This window comes from Eutrema salsugineum, unplaced genomic scaffold (genome assembly GCF_000478725.1).
Source record: "Eutrema salsugineum unplaced genomic scaffold, Eutsalg1_0 scaffold_2, whole genome shotgun sequence".
Taxonomy (NCBI): Eukaryota; Viridiplantae; Streptophyta; class Magnoliopsida; order Brassicales; family Brassicaceae; genus Eutrema; species Eutrema salsugineum.
In genome coordinates this window covers 6055401-6071908 of record NW_006256829.1, presented here as the reverse complement: position 1 = coordinate 6071908, position 16508 = coordinate 6055401, and the positions used below count along the sequence as shown (strand labels likewise).

Sequence of the window (16508 nt, the reverse complement as noted above, 5' to 3'; positions counted from 1 at the left end):
TCAAAATTTGTAACATTATTAGACCTCCTTTTGCATTGTATATTCCAATTTTTTTTTCAACTTGATTTATAATGATTGCATGTGATTTTTTGTTTGTTTATTTTAACGGAAATTGTATTCATATGTGATGAAAAATCTATGTTATAATCTACGTAAGTAATCGATATACACAACACAAGTCATACAAAAGAAGTGATTCCCTTCACAGAGTAGAAGATTATACAAATCCGTGTGATGTACGAAACTGTGAGTTGAAAACCAAAATTAGTAACTAGTGAGAATCTCCAGCTGTTTGTACAATCCTTATAGACAATGAAGCCAAGTAAATGACCAATAGTCCAATCCCCATCACACCACCAAGCCTCATTCGGTTACTAAACAGAACCAAGAAGGACCAAACCAGTCCTATCACCAGAAACCCAAGAGACTCCAACAAACGAGGATCTGTCTTAATCACAATGCTCGACGGATAAACCTCCCACGCGCATCCCACAAGCGAAATCCCGAGCGCAAACAATGTATTAAAGATTGGTCCCGCGTAACATCCCGACACAGCCACTTGAGCTCCTTCGTTGCCATCGTGCAACGCCATCGTCACATTGGTTATAAGATCCCCAATAGAGTTTCCCCAAGCGAGTACCGTTAGGCCCAAGATCGAAGGGCTTACACCGAAAATGTAACCTAGAGAAGTCAAAAGCGCGACTAGCTCTTGAGCCGATATGTAACTCCATGTCATGCTCATCACAAACCCACCTGCTAACCAAGGTAATAGCCATTTCTTCGGTGGGGTTAACGTCTTCGTCGTGGCTCCTGCAACGAAACCAAGAACTATTCCGACCAAACACCCGATCGAATAAACAACCCCCGTCTCAAAACTCGAAGGGTTCCGCTTCCAGTTCCATAGAAACGACAACAGAACCGGAGCTAATGTGACCGAAGCAACAGCTTTTGGTTTAGACCATCCGGTTTCACTAACTACAGGAATTGTCAATATCCTTGGCAAGTCTAGAGGCAGAGTGATAATCCAAACCGCCAATTTCCAGTAATATCGCCGATGATCATTATGAAGCTCTCCATTAACAATGACACAATCATCAATCTCCTCAAGATCGTCTCTTTGCAAGATTGGTTCACTAAGACTACCACGCTTATGGACTGACTCAAGATCAAACTCAGCACCTTCTCCACCAAATCTCCAAGAGAGATACACAAAGGCAACATAAACAGCATACAAAGAACAGAACCCAAGAGCACCCCAAAAATTGATCTTTCCATAAACCAGAATCAAAGCCAAGGAACCAATAGCTGCACAGAAGAAGCAAATGTCTCGTATAAAAGCGGATCGCTCGACACGGACGCGTCTCCTATGCAACGCAATGCTTATGATCCCAACAACGACGCAGGTGACGAAAGAAGAACCTCCCACGACTGTGTTGAGACCGACACCGTAAGTGCCCTTTGATTCTCCCATGAAAGAGACCAAGCTTGCGAACAAATCAGGAGCGCCATTTCCAAGAGACAGAAGAGTTACGCCGGCAACAGTAGGCGACAAATTGAGAAGCTTGGAGAGACTTTCGAGAGATGAGCAGAAATACTCAGACGCTGTGTGGCCCAATACGTAGAACAGGACAAGGAGCCAGAGGAAGAGGAGAAATTGACCCACTAGTGGAGATCCATCGAAATTACAATAGAGGAAGGAGAGGTAATCGATGAAACCTTGATTAGCGCATTGGTCGATTGATTTCAGGTAAGCGCACTTGGATTTGTAGTCATGAAAGTGCTTCAGGGCACTGCAACCATGCTCGGATTTGGGTTTTAGGGCACTGGAATCAACAGGATTCGTGAAGAGGCACAAGAGGAGACAAGAGATGGCGAGGAATGTGATTGTCAAGTAACCCACACGGATTGAAGAAAAAGGAAATCCCATCAATCAGGTGAAACCTGGAACTCCAAAAACGAGAACCTGATCAAAACAGAGAAAAACGATCAGGTGGTTTTTTTCTATAAAAGGTTAAAAAATGAAAATTGGGTTTTGTCGTGGAGGATCTATTAATGGGTTTTTCCTCAACAGATCATGAAACGAGAGATAAACAGAAGGATAAACACGAACTCGACGCGGAAAGAGAAAGGAGATAAAAGCACTGACCTTTATTAATATCTACGAAGAAAAAGCAAAAAGGGAACCGAATTTGCCCTTTTTGCTGGATTGCGGAATGGAGACGATTTGATGCGAGCGAGCAAAGGATACACCCACAAACACATACACACTTGAACAGGAGCCGAAGACAAACGTCAGAAGACAAAACAGAGGATCTCAATTTTTGTTTTAGTTTATATATATAAAAGAATCCAAAAAGTTTGTCACTTTGTCATTACCGTTTAGGGAAATGGCATATGTGTCGGCTTCACAATCAACTGTGCGTCATTTTCCCATTCCATTACGTCTTCGAGGAAAGGGAAAGGAAGACGAGAGTTTAGCGAGCAGAAATTTAGAAGCTTTTTCCGCGATTAAATCATTATTTTAAGAAGCCGGCCCACCTAATTTGTGCTTTTAACTCTTTCATCACTAACTTATGAAAAAACAGAAACATTACGGTTTGCTTTGTAATCGATAACCGATCTAAATCGACCCGGTTAAAGCTTAAAAACAGGAATATTTTATATGATATAACCGGGAATTACAAATGAAATAGTATGTTTAACAATTAAAACATTGAAGTGAACCCCGGCCAATCTTCTTTTTACAGCGAAGTGTCTAATATAGTGTCGCAATTAATATTATTTCCGATATTTTAAAATAATACTATTAGCTTGTTTGGTCGAGTTTCATTCGTTGTGAACTCTTTAGTTATAAAGTAGTTATTGGTGATCGAGCTTAGATCACCGCCTCTAGTCTGTTACGTCTAGTCATAACTTGGAAATGTATTAACAAATAATTAATAGTATAATGGCGTTCTAGGAAGACGGGAAACTGGTACATTAGCTGATGATCTTTCATTTCAAAATATGTTTTTTTTCAAAAATTTGTATAAAATCTCAAAGTATGGTGAGACAGGGACAATCATAAAGATAAAATTGCCTGAAAAAGATAAAGAAAAAATATAAAGTAGAACAAGTGTATAAAAAGGAGCTAAAAATTATACTTAGATAAAGGACAAAGTTAACAAGGGAATTAATAGTAAACTCACATAAAGATAAATGGTCTAATGAAGTGGATCTTTACTTTACATTGTTTAGTGTTTTAAAAAGCGAGCGACTAAAACAAGTAAGTCGGTCGAGGGATAAAGGATATTAGGATAAGATTTGTAGTAGCTTGGAATAATTAATGTTTATTTTTAATTAAAATCGAAGATAAAATATCAAGTGGAGGAGTGGGAAACGTCAACAGTAGAAGTACCAAGTCAGAGTTACGAGTGCAACGCGGTCTTCAAAGTTCAAACGCGTTTCTTTTTGCTTTACATTTTGGATTTTCCCCTTTTATTAATTGAATGCTTGAGGGCTAAGTGAGTAAAAGAGATCCCAATAACACAAGAATCAACACGTACGCCCCCTTCGATGGAGAGATTGATATACAACTGTACTTATAGAAAGAAAGAAAAAAATGACATGAGATCTTCGACTACTCATGGAGAGAAAATCAACTGCATAGCTAAGTTTCCGAATACTGACGAGTCTTCGGTTTAAACGCATTTGTCACATATATTTGACTTTTAAAATTTCCATTTTATTTTATTAAACTGACTTTTTAAATACACCATTTCTTGTTTCTTTTTATGAAAAAGGTACCATTAATTGTTATATACTTTTATTTAGGGGGAAGTTAAAAGTTTTGATATTTGGATATTTGAGATGAATCAAAAATGAGTGTATAGTTCCTTGATGTTGTGTTTGTTTCTTTGTCAATTAATGGGCTTGGCCCATAAAACAATTAATGTACAATTAATGGGCTGATTCCTCTAAATTTGTTGGCTAGTCGAGTTAGAGTTGTGGGCTCTAAATTTTTGTCCAATCCAAATTTTTAAAGAAATAATTTTAGGATAAGATAGATGTTTATGGGCTCGGTCTAGATAACCGGATATCATATCGGTATATCTCTGGAGGGTCCGGTTATCACGAACAACTACACCTGTTGAACGGCGATCCCTCCAAAGTTATTCACCTTCTCTGCATATCTATTCGATTTCGAATTTTCGATCTTCCGATTTTTAGTATCGTCTCTACGCTATAATCCCCTCCCACTTTCTACGATGAATTCCGCTTTAGATTTTGCTTCTCCGGCTACCTTCCCGGCGAAATCGAGTTTTGTTGGCCGAATCCGACGCGGGCTTCCTTCTCCTGGATTCGGTTCCCGCGTAAGAGTGTGCTCTCTTCCTCCTTCTTCATCTCTCAAGGTTAATTTCTTTTCCGCTTTCTTTCTGCTTCGATTTTGTTCCCTTTCCCGCTAGATTTTTGTTTAATTTATGCAGAAACTCAATATGATTACGAAATTACTTATATTATCTGTGTCTGTGAATTGCATTCTCTCTGAAATCCAGTAAATCTTTAAAATTTGAGCTAAATTTCGATTATACATCAATGTGCTTGTCAGGATTTGTTTGATGATTACGAGTAGTACCCCAGCATTAGCGAGTATGAGTATAGCATTTATGTGTTGGTTCCACAACTCCAAATTCCTTGAATTGAATAGTGTTGCTTCTCTGTATCAGAATAGAAACGCTTCTGAATTGTTGAGCTTATCTCCCATGTAAACTGGAACCATTCCAATGTACGTCTTCAGAGATTTGTGTCGTGATGATAATGATGATTACAGGCATTAGTTACTGAATGATTTGACTTCAAATCCTGGAAAACGCTATGACTTCAAATCCTGGAAAACGTTTAGTGTTGCTTGGTTGGATATGATGATGCAGAACTCAAGCTTTTTATCAGTGTTTGATTTATCAGGCAACATTTATACATCAGTGTGATTGCGAAAGTAAAGAAGTAGAATCCTGTTTCTTATGAGAGAGATAAAGCATGGTTAGCTAACTTGAGAAAATTTGTTTGATTCCGTAGGCTGAGTCATGTTTAAAAAGAGATGTGCACAGACAAAGAAGCAGTCTCGAGTCAATGTTCTGTTATGATAAGCCAATACCAGAGGAAATAATAGAGGCTCCAGTAGGATTATCCATGTCAGAGAGAGAGATTGGTGATAATCAGCGTTGCACTTGTTGTGAAGCTAAAGGTGCATTGCTCTGTGCCACTTGCTCCGGAACTGGGCTATATGTAGACTCCATAATGGAGAGCCAAGGCATCATTGTTAAAGTCCGTTGCTTAGGTAATCCTGCATTTCTTTTTTTTCTTACTGAAGGTAAGTAGTCATGTTCCATGGAAGTTCTTCTGTCTTGCTTCTAAACCATTTGCTGCTTCTGCTGTAGTTTGTGGTGGAACAGGTAACATTATGTGCAAAAGTTGTGGCGGGCGGGGTCACATTGGGCACTGATGACTCCGAGATTCGCTTGTTTCCTGTCATGGTTTTGTCCTCAATTTACCTATTCGCCACTTTTATATGTTGTGCCTTTCTGATCAAATTGCAGAATCCTACTTTTGTCAGTTCCATATATAGTTTTGCTGTGTTCATGTATTGATGTAATCGCTAAGCTGAAAAAATTACAATCTTGTAACAGACTCGATTCATCTCCTTTTGTTAAATAAAAGATAGTTTCCTATGTGGCTGTGACTAACCATGAAATTTTATCTCTTCTACTGCTCTTTTTACTGTTTATGCATTCAGATACAGACACTGGATCCGAGAGAAAGAAAGTAAAGCAAGGAAAGGATGAGAACTGAATCGATCCTCGTCTCACTTTGTATGTAAATTCCTTCTCTAGCTGCATTTTGCATACAAAGCTAAACAATCTCCAGTCTATAGCTTGAAAAAAGCCTCAGTGACAACAAAAAAAAAAAAACGGAAAAACGAAAACAAAATCTATACTTAGTAATGTATAAATTCCTTCTCTAGCTGCATTGTGCATATGGAGCTAAACAATCTCCGATCTATAGCTTGAAAATGCCTCAGCGAAATCGAAAAAAAAAAGAAAACGAAGGTATTTTTTTCTGTACTTGGTGGAATATGTTCTTCCGCATGTTAGCTCTACGCGTATGATATATCCTCCTCCTCCTCTCGCACCGGCACTTCATGTCTGGCTTCTCTTTGTCTCTCTTCAATATTTTGCCGTGCAATACGTTGTGGAATCATGTCATCAAAAAAATCGTTCTGTGGATTCTCAGAATAAGCTACATAGTATCCCAATACACATGCTTGCAACCACGCCGAAGCAACTCTCGCCTGAAACACACCAAAAAAAACCAGGTACATGAGCTAAAGCCATTTTGATTCTTTCTATCCTTCGTTTTGATAACAAGATTCTTACCACGAAGTATCCGATGATGAAGGCATAGAGAGTCAGCTCAAAGAAGTAATCCTTATGGATCACAAGCGCCCATATTCCTGAAGTTAATGCAGAGATAGCCCCAGTTGCAATGGCACTGAGGAAGCAGATGGAGCTGGTGAGGTCAGCATCAATCAGTTCCTCCAATCCAACCATTCTTCTAAAAGCCATCCAGGTATCTCTCGACGCTTGCACAAAGGTTTTGTTGTGAGCTCCCACATGAACAAATCCCCATCTGTTTCCGATTACAATCATATGATTGGCAATCCAAGCGCAGTCTCTGTTATTTGCATACATGGTCCTGTCGCTGCCGTTGTCCAACCTATTAAAGGCTCGGATCGTTAACCTGATGAATACAAAAACTGGAACGAGCGTTGACCCAATACAAACGCTCCCGAGATGGTTCTTCAGAGTGGCGCAAAGAGCATCACATGCATTCATAAACTCAACACGCGCAAAGTATACGTATGCGGCTTTCGAGATAGCCACGAGCTGTACGTTTTTGAGAACTTGCATTGTCCAGGCCAGGATTATCACGATTATGGAGATGAAAAGAATATCTAGACGTGTTCTTGTAGCAGTAGCTCCTCCGATTCCAGCCACCAAGAAACCAGAGTAAAAGACGCTTAAGATCACTGATACAACGGCGATTGCTCTGGTTCTTGCAGGTAGTGCGGCCGTGGAGTTTGCCATAATCTTGGAGGTAAATACACGCTTCCTTTTAAGGACGAAACACCAGCTATAGACTGCCTGGAAAATGCTACAGAGCAGAATAAGTACACCGATCCATCGAACCACCTTTAAGCCGTACACATACAAGAAGATCCCGACCGAGAATGTGAACAGCGGTGCGAAATAGAACGTTGCTTTGACTGTTGCTGCTATGTTGCAGACGAAGAAGCATTGCCAGGCTAAAGAGAGAACTCCAGATAGGGCTACAGAGGATAGCAAAGGTGTGTACCATTTCTTGGGGTGGAAGTTTGGTGATTTCTTGAAGACTAGACCTCGTGATGTGAGAAAGATGACGAAGGTCGAGACTAGGATCAGTTGCAAGTAGAAAATAGTCGTGAAAAGGCATCTGCAGAATCTTCCGGTCAGTGTTGGTCGTTGTTGTTGTTGTTGTTGCTGTTGTTGTTGTTGTTGTTGCTGTTGTTGTTGTTGTTGTGGTTGTGCGGCGCGATTTGTTACGGTTTGTTCGATTTCCTGCAAAACGCAAAAGAAAGAGGGAGAAGAATCAGTAATCTCCGAGAGAGAGTATCGCTCGTAAATTTGTGGTTGAAGAATCAGTAATCTGCGAGAGAGAGAGAATCAGTGGTTGAAGAATGTGAAGAAACGACGATAATGCCGCAAAATTGAAGTCGGGAGGAAGTAAAGTCAAGTACCATTGAGAAAGACGACGGTGGTTCACGGTTTTCTTGCGGCGGAGAAACGGTGAAGAAGGGTCGAAGAGACGAGAGAGAGAGATGAGCGAGAAAAAGCGAGAGACAGAGAGAGTAAAAGAGAGATGACAGAGAAAGAAACAGAGGAAGAGAGAGAAGAGAAATGAAGATTTATATAGAGGGAGTGAGATCTTGATCTTGTGTTTCTTGAAATCTTCACGTGAGACGCAAAGCCGTTGCTTGGTTGTTATGAGCAGTTATTCAATATCTCTCTAACTTCGAGTTGGAACTGATTTAACTCTCCCTCTCTCTAGCTTCTTTCCTCGTATTATCTTCCGTAGAACGCAAGTTTCACATCTCTTTGCATCACTTGTTTTATTTTATTTTTATTTTTATTGCCGTCGTGTAAATTTTAATTACTAACCTAATTAAAATACATAACTTTGTTCCATGAATTTATACTTTCTGTTTGACCAAAAAATAATATTTAGATCTTTTTTTACTCGTTATTACATTAGCATATAGGATATCTTTTAGTCTTCATATTTCGTAATAACGAAAATACTGGTGATCAAGATTCAGTTATTTTGGCTACGTTTATATATTGAGTGGAATTACGTGGAACACAATTGGAAATGAAAGCAAAGTTTTGGAAATACCATATATATATAATATTTCAGAATTTTAGTTATATAATATTACTGTAGTTATATATTATACTGTCTTTACACGAAGATTAATGCTCTAAATGAAGATATTATATATCGTTTCAAGGAATCCAGTCGTATTTGACTTAATTTGATGATATCAGTTGCTGATGAATTTAAGTTTCGATTACTAGTATAGTTGCATTCGGAAAAAAAAGGTGAAAAAGGTTTGTCAAAAAGTCATCAAAAAGCCCAATACAAGTTTTTAGTCCCATGGAAAAACTCGGCCTTGTAAGCCTTTTGGACCCATGAATGACAACATTTTTTTATACAACCATATAAATGATACTTCGGTTTAACCAAACCGAACAAACCAGTATAATCCAAAAGAAAAGAGAAAAAACAGCTTTCTTACAGCCCTCTTCTTTTTGGTCAAACACTTTGATACAGTTTTTAAGTTTGACAAAAAAAAGTTCCTTCAGAAGCGAATTTCCTTTCCAAGTTTTTAGATAATGTATGTCAATATTTATGTGCTTCAAACTAATTCGTTGCAATTAAACTCGTTTTCAGCATAATTTATATCTCATTTTATTTTTGATGTTTTTTTATAAAGAAAAATAACATCATCCACATATGTAGTGGTATATTTTTGGCTATATCGACAAAATTTACAAAAAAATATCTACTACTGTTTATTTTAAGAATTGTTTATAAGCAAGTAATATTAAATGTAAGTACAACATATTTTAACATAACCGATGCGAACCTATTGTAAAGGAAGAAAAATTATACAAGCAAATCATTTTTGCCGTGAGTCCCTGACAGCTTCTTCACACATTTCGCCACAAAACCGACTTTGAATTAATTTTATGCATCATAAAATGTACGTATCAAAATAGTAATTGTAGCTATTTATTTAAAGTATAATTTTGTGAAAAAAATAAAGAAATTGTGTCGTAAAAATTATAGAGTTTAGTATGCACCTACTTTTCAATTTTTGACTATCATCATCAAGCATGACAGTTTACCAACAAATTGATACTTTTTAACTATTAATGGATAGATAATTTGACGACTAAACAGATCAATTACCCAATCTCTGGGTACTTGAGTACACGGAACAATTGTTCTGGTATCGATACATTTATTTTTACTGAATTGCTTATTTGTCTTTTCAATAGAATACAATTCAAGAGATTTTAAGAAATTAAAATATTCCCTCAATTCATAAGTTGTTGAGTGCAATTATGTTTGGTTGTTGTACATGTGCCATTGACTATAATCAAATCAAGCAGATACAATTAACGGTAATGTCTACAACTTAAATCCGTTTTTTTTCCCTAAGTCCATCAAATAATTCTCAATCATATAAAAGTCTTATTAATTAATAAATATAAAATTCAATATAAATATGTTAGAGCCAAGTGGTTTTAAAGAAAATTCGTTTGTAGGTACTATCATATAGTTTAAAATAGCTCTTTCATTATATTGACATATACATTTCTTTCAAAATCGAAATCGGCAAAGGAAAAAAATGAAAGTGAAATAGATTACGATGAAACTGCCACCTTATCGACCATGTAATTAATTATATTTCTACTACTATCAACTTAGCTGGATCAAAATTTTAGTCCGTAAAGTATATAAATATTTACAACATGGCAAAGGAATGTTCACAAAGTCGCTCGCACGCCTTTGCAAACGTTTCTAAGCATAATTCATTTAATATTAATATAACCTTTGACATTCGCATGTATTTGCTCATTCGGCATATATGAGATGTATTTTTAATTTTATAAGTTATTTTAATCAATATTCGAGGGTTGAGTTTCTCGTATATATACCTTCCGGTTGATCTCGAAGGTCTCACAATCCTTTCCACGAGAAGAAAAACCAATACTAAGAAGAAAAACTCATCCAAGAAAATGATGAAGTTTTCTTCTCTTGTTGTGTTTTTCTTTATTTTCCCAATCGCATTTGCTCAACTCCGAGTCGGGTTTTACAGCCAGTCATGCCCTCAAGCCGAGACTATCGTACGGAATTTGGTGCGCCAGCGGTTTGGTGCTGACCCAACCGTCACTGCCGCTTTGCTCCGTATGCATTTCCACGATTGTTTCGTTAGGGTAAGACTTTACTATAGCATTTTGATATGGCTCTAACATTTTCAAACATCTAAACTTTTCGTTGATGAATATGTGGGAAAAATACGTTGTTGTATAAAATAAAATGTATATTTTTAGAAAATTTTCATAAAAATTAATTACACCAATTTCAGATCATATCATTTAGTCTGGTAGTTAAATTTTATATCAATAACGTTTACTCGTGCTTTGTAGGGATGCGATGCTTCGCTCCTTATAGACTCAACCAACTCTGAGAAAGCTGCCGGTCCAAACGGAAGCGTCAGAGAATTTGACCTGATCGACCGCATCAAGGCTGCGCTAGAGGCCGCGTGTCCCTCCACGGTCTCATGTGCCGACATCGTAACATTAGCCACACGTGACTCGGTGGCATTAGCCGGAGGCCCAAGCTACAGCATCCCCACGGGAAGGCGTGATGGTTTGGTCTCGAACAGTGCTGACGTGGCCCTACCTGGTCCAACCATCTCTGTCTCTGGAGCCGTCAGTTTCTTCACAGTCAAAGGGATGAACGTGTTCGATGCCGTGGCTCTTATGGGTGCACACACCGTTGGTCAAGCAAACTGTGGTCTGTTCAATGATCGCATCACTAACTTCCAAGGAACCGGACGACCTGACCCGTCCATGGACCCCGCTTTGGTTTCCAGGTAATTTTAAACCGGTTTGGTTCAATCAAACACCCACCAAATTCAAGACTGAATACTAATTTTAAAAGAACCTGAAATTTACTTTATACTTTGTTTAACTCAATAGCTTTTGATTTTATATAAAAAAAAAAGTCAATTCTCTAACTTTTGAAATCTTCAAAACGTATCCAACTATATATATAATTGTCTTTTCATATATGACATTTTCAATGGTTGATATCATCTGAAGGAAAAGAAAAGGATATCTTTCAGTTAGTTAATTCCAAGAAGTTGGATTTTTAAGACATTGTTTCTAAGAAAGTTAGAAAACGAATTTCCCTATGAAACCCTAAGCAAATTAGTTTCACATTCAATAAGCTTTTATTATTTTAACTCATCAGAATGATATTCTAAATGTTTTTTTTTTTTTTTGTAATGATGTAGCCTAAGGAACACATGTGCAAGCAGAGGTTCTGCGGGACTAGAGCAATCGACTCCATTGAGGTTCGACAACCAATTCTTCAAGCAGATCCGTAAAAGGAGAGGAGTGTTGCAAGTTGACCAAAGGCTCTCGTCAGACCGACAGACTCGTGGTGTTGTGGCTCGATATGCAAACAACAATGCCTTCTTCAAGCGTCAGTTCGCTAGAGCAATGGTGAAGATGGGAGCCGTTGATGTGCTTACCGGTCGTGCCGGTGAGATCAGGAGAAATTGCAGGAGGTTCAACTGATGAGCTTGATGAATCACTACTAAAGTGTGATGATAACAAAATTTGGAAAACCTATGGTTTCTAAGTCGTATTTCTGTTTCTGTTTCATTTTTTTTGGACTTTTGTTTCTTAAATAAGTTTTTTCTTGAATCGGACATAAAGTTTCGATTCTTGAAAAAATTAACTATATCTTGTTCTACATGTTGAGGATGCATCTTTTAACGATTATTTTAATTTGTGGTATTGACAATATTGATCAAGTATCTTTGTCCATCATTTATCAAACATAGACTGTTTCTATATTTATATTGTTTGTTCTCCAATATAATTTTATACGCTGGATTCATTCATTCATTAAGTAGAGAAACCAAAATCAGAGTACAATGGAAGGAGATCAAAACAGAACAAAATGGCACCAGTGGGCACCTTAAAAAGGGATAAAATCAAGGAGAAAGCTCCTGATTGAAAGGTTAGGGACGGAGAGAGATGTCCCAAAGGTTAATTATCATCCAACACCTTTTAGATGAATACTCTCATACTTTTTTCGTTAACTGCCAGATAAATTACGTACAGTCTGCAGTTTTTGAAAAAAAAAAAATATATATATATATATATAGTTGAAACTCAAGTGTCTTTTGAGTAATTCCAAAGAGTCGCAATAAATTTTAGTAATTATTTGTGAAAAATATTACAGTTATATGATATATGTATGAATCTGTCTGTTAACTGATCATTAGTACTTCATAGTTTTTATTTCTATAATACAAACTAAATGAAAAAGTTAGTAAGAATTTAGCCTTTTGGCTCTTCTTGTAATTGCTAATCATTAAAGTGCGCAACATAGTTGTGCCATTTGTTTGGTGTGTTTTGGACCAAAGCAAGAATTTTAGTTTATTGTTAAGGAAAAGTGTGTAGACGTTTTCTTAAATAGGAGATGCAAACGATACCAATCAGATTTGAAATGTTTTAAACTAAAACATCTACTATACATCTTGTCAGTTTGTAAAGTGTAGAAGGATATTTTTCATTTGGTGCGGATACCCGAAAACCTGAAATTTTACATAAGAGCAATAGTCTCATGATTAACTTGAATTTCAATAAACCTCGTACAATATAAAGTAAAAACATAGTACTATATTTTTTTAACTAAAATATAATGTTATGAGGTTATAGATCATAGAACTCTATCAATAGTCGTTCGTAGAATAAAAATTGATTAAGGATTCGATGTAAAAAAAATGGATTGAGATGTAACAAAAATTGTTTGTTTGACTAAATTGTTGCAAGACTGCAAGACGAGTAAATTTTTCTATATTTCTCTCTATTTGACTAGAGGAAAAAGAGAGCTCTTGTTATCCGTTTTGTCAGGCTGCATGCATATAAAAATTACATATATTTATTGTAATATATGAGTTCTCTCTTTTCCCCCTAGAAGTAATTTTTTTGTTTGTCTTCTTTCTAGTTATTTTTAGTGTCCCTATGAGTGATCTGCAGATTCACCGGCCAAATCAACAAATCTCAACTTACTTAATAGGCGCCAGCTCTATTATTTGTAAACTAGCTCACAATGTTCACACAAAACTTTTTCTTAACGATATGTTCCATAAAAATCATTTCCACGAATCAGATGTGTGTATACAGAACTAGTATATACATACACACTTATACAACAATAATACAATGCTCTTATACCCTTACGCAACATAATGATGCATATATGACCAGGCAACTTTTATACCAAAAGCTTTACAGAAGAAGTTTGAGATTGAAATTAAAAAAAAAATTCCGTTTTTTCATAAAACTTTAATGCTTATTTTTTTAGTATATTCAACCAAGGAAAGAAAAAAAAACACAGTGTACGATTTCGTGTAAATTACACTTCAAAATGCTAGAAAGTTGTAATTTCAAATATATATATATACTATACTGCCATACAAAGATAATGGATAGAACAAATTAATGCAGTTAAACAATAACGAATTGACTATGCATTATAACAAAAAAATATGGGGAAGATAGGGAAATAAAAGTTAAAGCTAAAAAAAAAGTATGCATCATAAAAAATAAACATTTTTTAAGGTCCAGAAGACTTTATATATACAAAATCGTCCTAGTTTATTAAATCTTTGCGTATATATGTAGGTATATATTAAAGAGAGAGTCCGTACATTGATACAGAGAAGGACCACATAAGGAAGATTTCAGAAGAAATTACGAAGTCTCAAACTCTTACAAGATTTTGGTCATCAGGACCACAAAGAGAGTGTCTTACGGATCACTTTTGTGAATCCTCGTACAGTCTCTGCCGGATCCCTAGAGGTCTACTTTATTCTAACTATAAGACTTTTCTTTACCGATGTAAATGTCTTATTTTTTTTCAAAGATTCCGATGCTTCATGACGTATTGTGCGCATACATAAACACTAGAGCTTTTTATCTTAAATTAGAGAATATTACCACTAGATACACTTTTTGAAAGTGTAATTGCCCAAAAAGACACTTTATCTTATTTTGTTCTCATTTTTGGACTTTTTACCTTTTTTTTTTTGTTTTAATAAAACATACGGGACCCACTTAAATTGACTCATCAGTTTCTACACACTAAATCGTATGAGACCCATCTTAATTTATTAGTTTTCACACATTAAATCACACAGGGTTCACGTATATATATGCAACTATATAGATACACATGTAAATATGCACATATATAAATATATCCATCTATAATATATGCATGTAGATATGCATATATATATATATATGTATCTATATAGTTATATCAATTTATATTCTATGTACGTAGATATGTATATATATTTATATATTGTGTGTTCACGTGTACGCTATTATATGGAAATGTATGTGTATACATATATATTTATATAATTGTATAGATATTCATATATTTATGTCCATGTGGACGCTACTATATGGATACCTATGTGTTTATCACTAAACGACGAAAAAATTTAAGTTAAAAAATATAAAATAGGTATCAAAGTATTAAGAAAAAATTATATGATTTATAGTGTCAAAATAATTATTCGATTATTTTTTAAATAATAAATAAATAACAACAAACAATTATGAAGAGTGTGTGATATTAATATAATATTAAATAAAGAAATAATATAGATAAGTAAACAAAATGGTTAAAATAGTCATTTGTCTCCTCCAAATAGTAACTAAAACACAAAAGTCCCTTTTTTTGATATTAGATAACTCAAAAATACACCTAGTGGTGGTAACACATTCTAAATTAAAACATCTAGAAACTTTTTTTTTTGTTAAATAAAACATCTAGACTCTCTCCTTTTTCTAATTGTAGACGTCTAATGACTCTATATTAGTAATAATTACCATGTTTGAGGTTTTAAATACATCCTAAACAAAGAGATTTTAAAATATTTAAGTTGCATCAGTGAATCATGTATAAGATTTTGAGGCTTCACTTCAAGTCTCCGACGTCCCAAAAGTCGTGGTTTTGGATATTGGAAGTGGATAGAGATCACAATAAAAAAAAACAAGTTGGATGACAAATTAATTATCTATCAGTTTAAACTACAAATTGTTTGAAATCTCCAATATCTATTTTTCCGACCAATTAATTAGAAAATTGATTTCCGTTTCACGAAAAAGTACAAACAGCTGGGAAAGTTATAAAAGACAAGTAATACCCAGTTGTATCAACTCAGTCACAGTCGGTAGTAATATATTAAACATAATTTTTTGCTCATTCTTGACCTATTTCATATATATATATTTTTTAAAAAAAAAAAGCTGTACAACAGACGCAATTTAGGCAGGTATTGGGATTTTCTTTTTTATTTAATAAGTCACGGGGGATAATTTCACTACTCATAGTAATTTGGCTGTTTCCTGACGTGCATGAATTCTAAAATCTAATAAAACAACTATAAAGGGAATTTCAGTTAAAATTGTAAACATAAGGAATGCAAGGTGAATCTCTTCATAATGTTACCATCACTGACCTCTTTCACACTTCTATGTAGAATATGTATGCCAACTTCTAAAATACGTCATCCTATTACACATTTTACCATATCTATCTCCAATTCCCTCACAGATCAAGTGTCACCACAATTTTTTTTTTCTTGGTCATGACTACAAAATTAAGACTAGGGAATTCGCTTAATATATATATATATATATATGCAACATACCTCGATATATCGGTTATAACTTCAAAGGGTGGCATTGGCAATGTGAAAAGCAAGAAAAAGTACAGAGTAGTATTTTGAGATAGTAATATATAAACCAAAAGAAAAAAATGGAAACAGCTAAGAAAGTACCATAGATCGTCAATAACCAGAAGGCATCTGAAAGAAACAGATTGTCGTCGATTGTATCCTTCAACACTCTTCAACTTTTAACGTATATTATATTATACATGCACACTTATCAATATATACGCATACGGTACACCGTACACGGACAACTTTATTAAGAATCAAAAGGAAGTATTTATAAAAAAAAGGCGATGGGATCGAATTGGTTAAATGTCTGATTTTGAATATTATTTCACCAAAATATTTAATAGAGATGATTTGTGTT

At 35.4% G+C, this 16508-nt stretch overlaps 4 protein-coding genes across 4 annotated transcripts; 2 read left to right on the top strand and 2 right to left on the bottom strand.

Annotated features, from left to right (window-relative positions):
• Positions 1-185: 185 nt before the first annotated feature.
• On the bottom strand, positions 186-2282 carry LOC18017337 (cation/calcium exchanger 2). Its single transcript, XM_006400265.2, has 2 exons — positions 2147-2282; positions 186-1963 (listed from the first exon to the last, which is right to left on the bottom strand). Exon 2 carries the CDS (start codon positions 1925-1927, stop codon positions 272-274), a length of 1656 nt encoding a protein of 551 aa, XP_006400328.1. The 5' UTR covers positions 1928-1963; positions 2147-2282; the 3' UTR covers positions 186-271.
• A 1821-nt stretch (positions 2283-4103) lies between these two features.
• On the top strand, positions 4104-5708 carry LOC18019641. Its single transcript, XM_006400264.2, has 3 exons — positions 4104-4391; positions 5056-5317; positions 5418-5708. The coding sequence occupies exons 1-3, from the start codon at positions 4248-4250 to the stop codon at positions 5480-5482; spliced, it is 471 nt and encodes a 156-aa protein (XP_006400327.1). The 5' UTR covers positions 4104-4247; the 3' UTR covers positions 5483-5708.
• Positions 5709-5931: 223 nt separating this feature from the next.
• LOC18019640 lies at positions 5932-7739 on the bottom strand (the record flags this gene model as incomplete). Its single annotated transcript, XM_024156942.1, has 2 exons — positions 5932-6328; positions 6414-7739. Coding segments are annotated over 2 exons (1521 nt in total), but the record flags the coding sequence as incomplete, so codon positions are not given.
• A 2545-nt stretch (positions 7740-10284) lies between these two features.
• On the top strand, positions 10285-12193 carry LOC18019639 (peroxidase 57). Its single transcript, XM_006400262.2, has 3 exons — positions 10285-10580; positions 10794-11242; positions 11666-12193. The coding sequence occupies exons 1-3, from the start codon at positions 10383-10385 to the stop codon at positions 11949-11951; spliced, it is 933 nt and encodes a 310-aa protein (XP_006400325.1). The 5' UTR covers positions 10285-10382; the 3' UTR covers positions 11952-12193.
• Positions 12194-16508: the final 4315 nt, after the last annotated feature.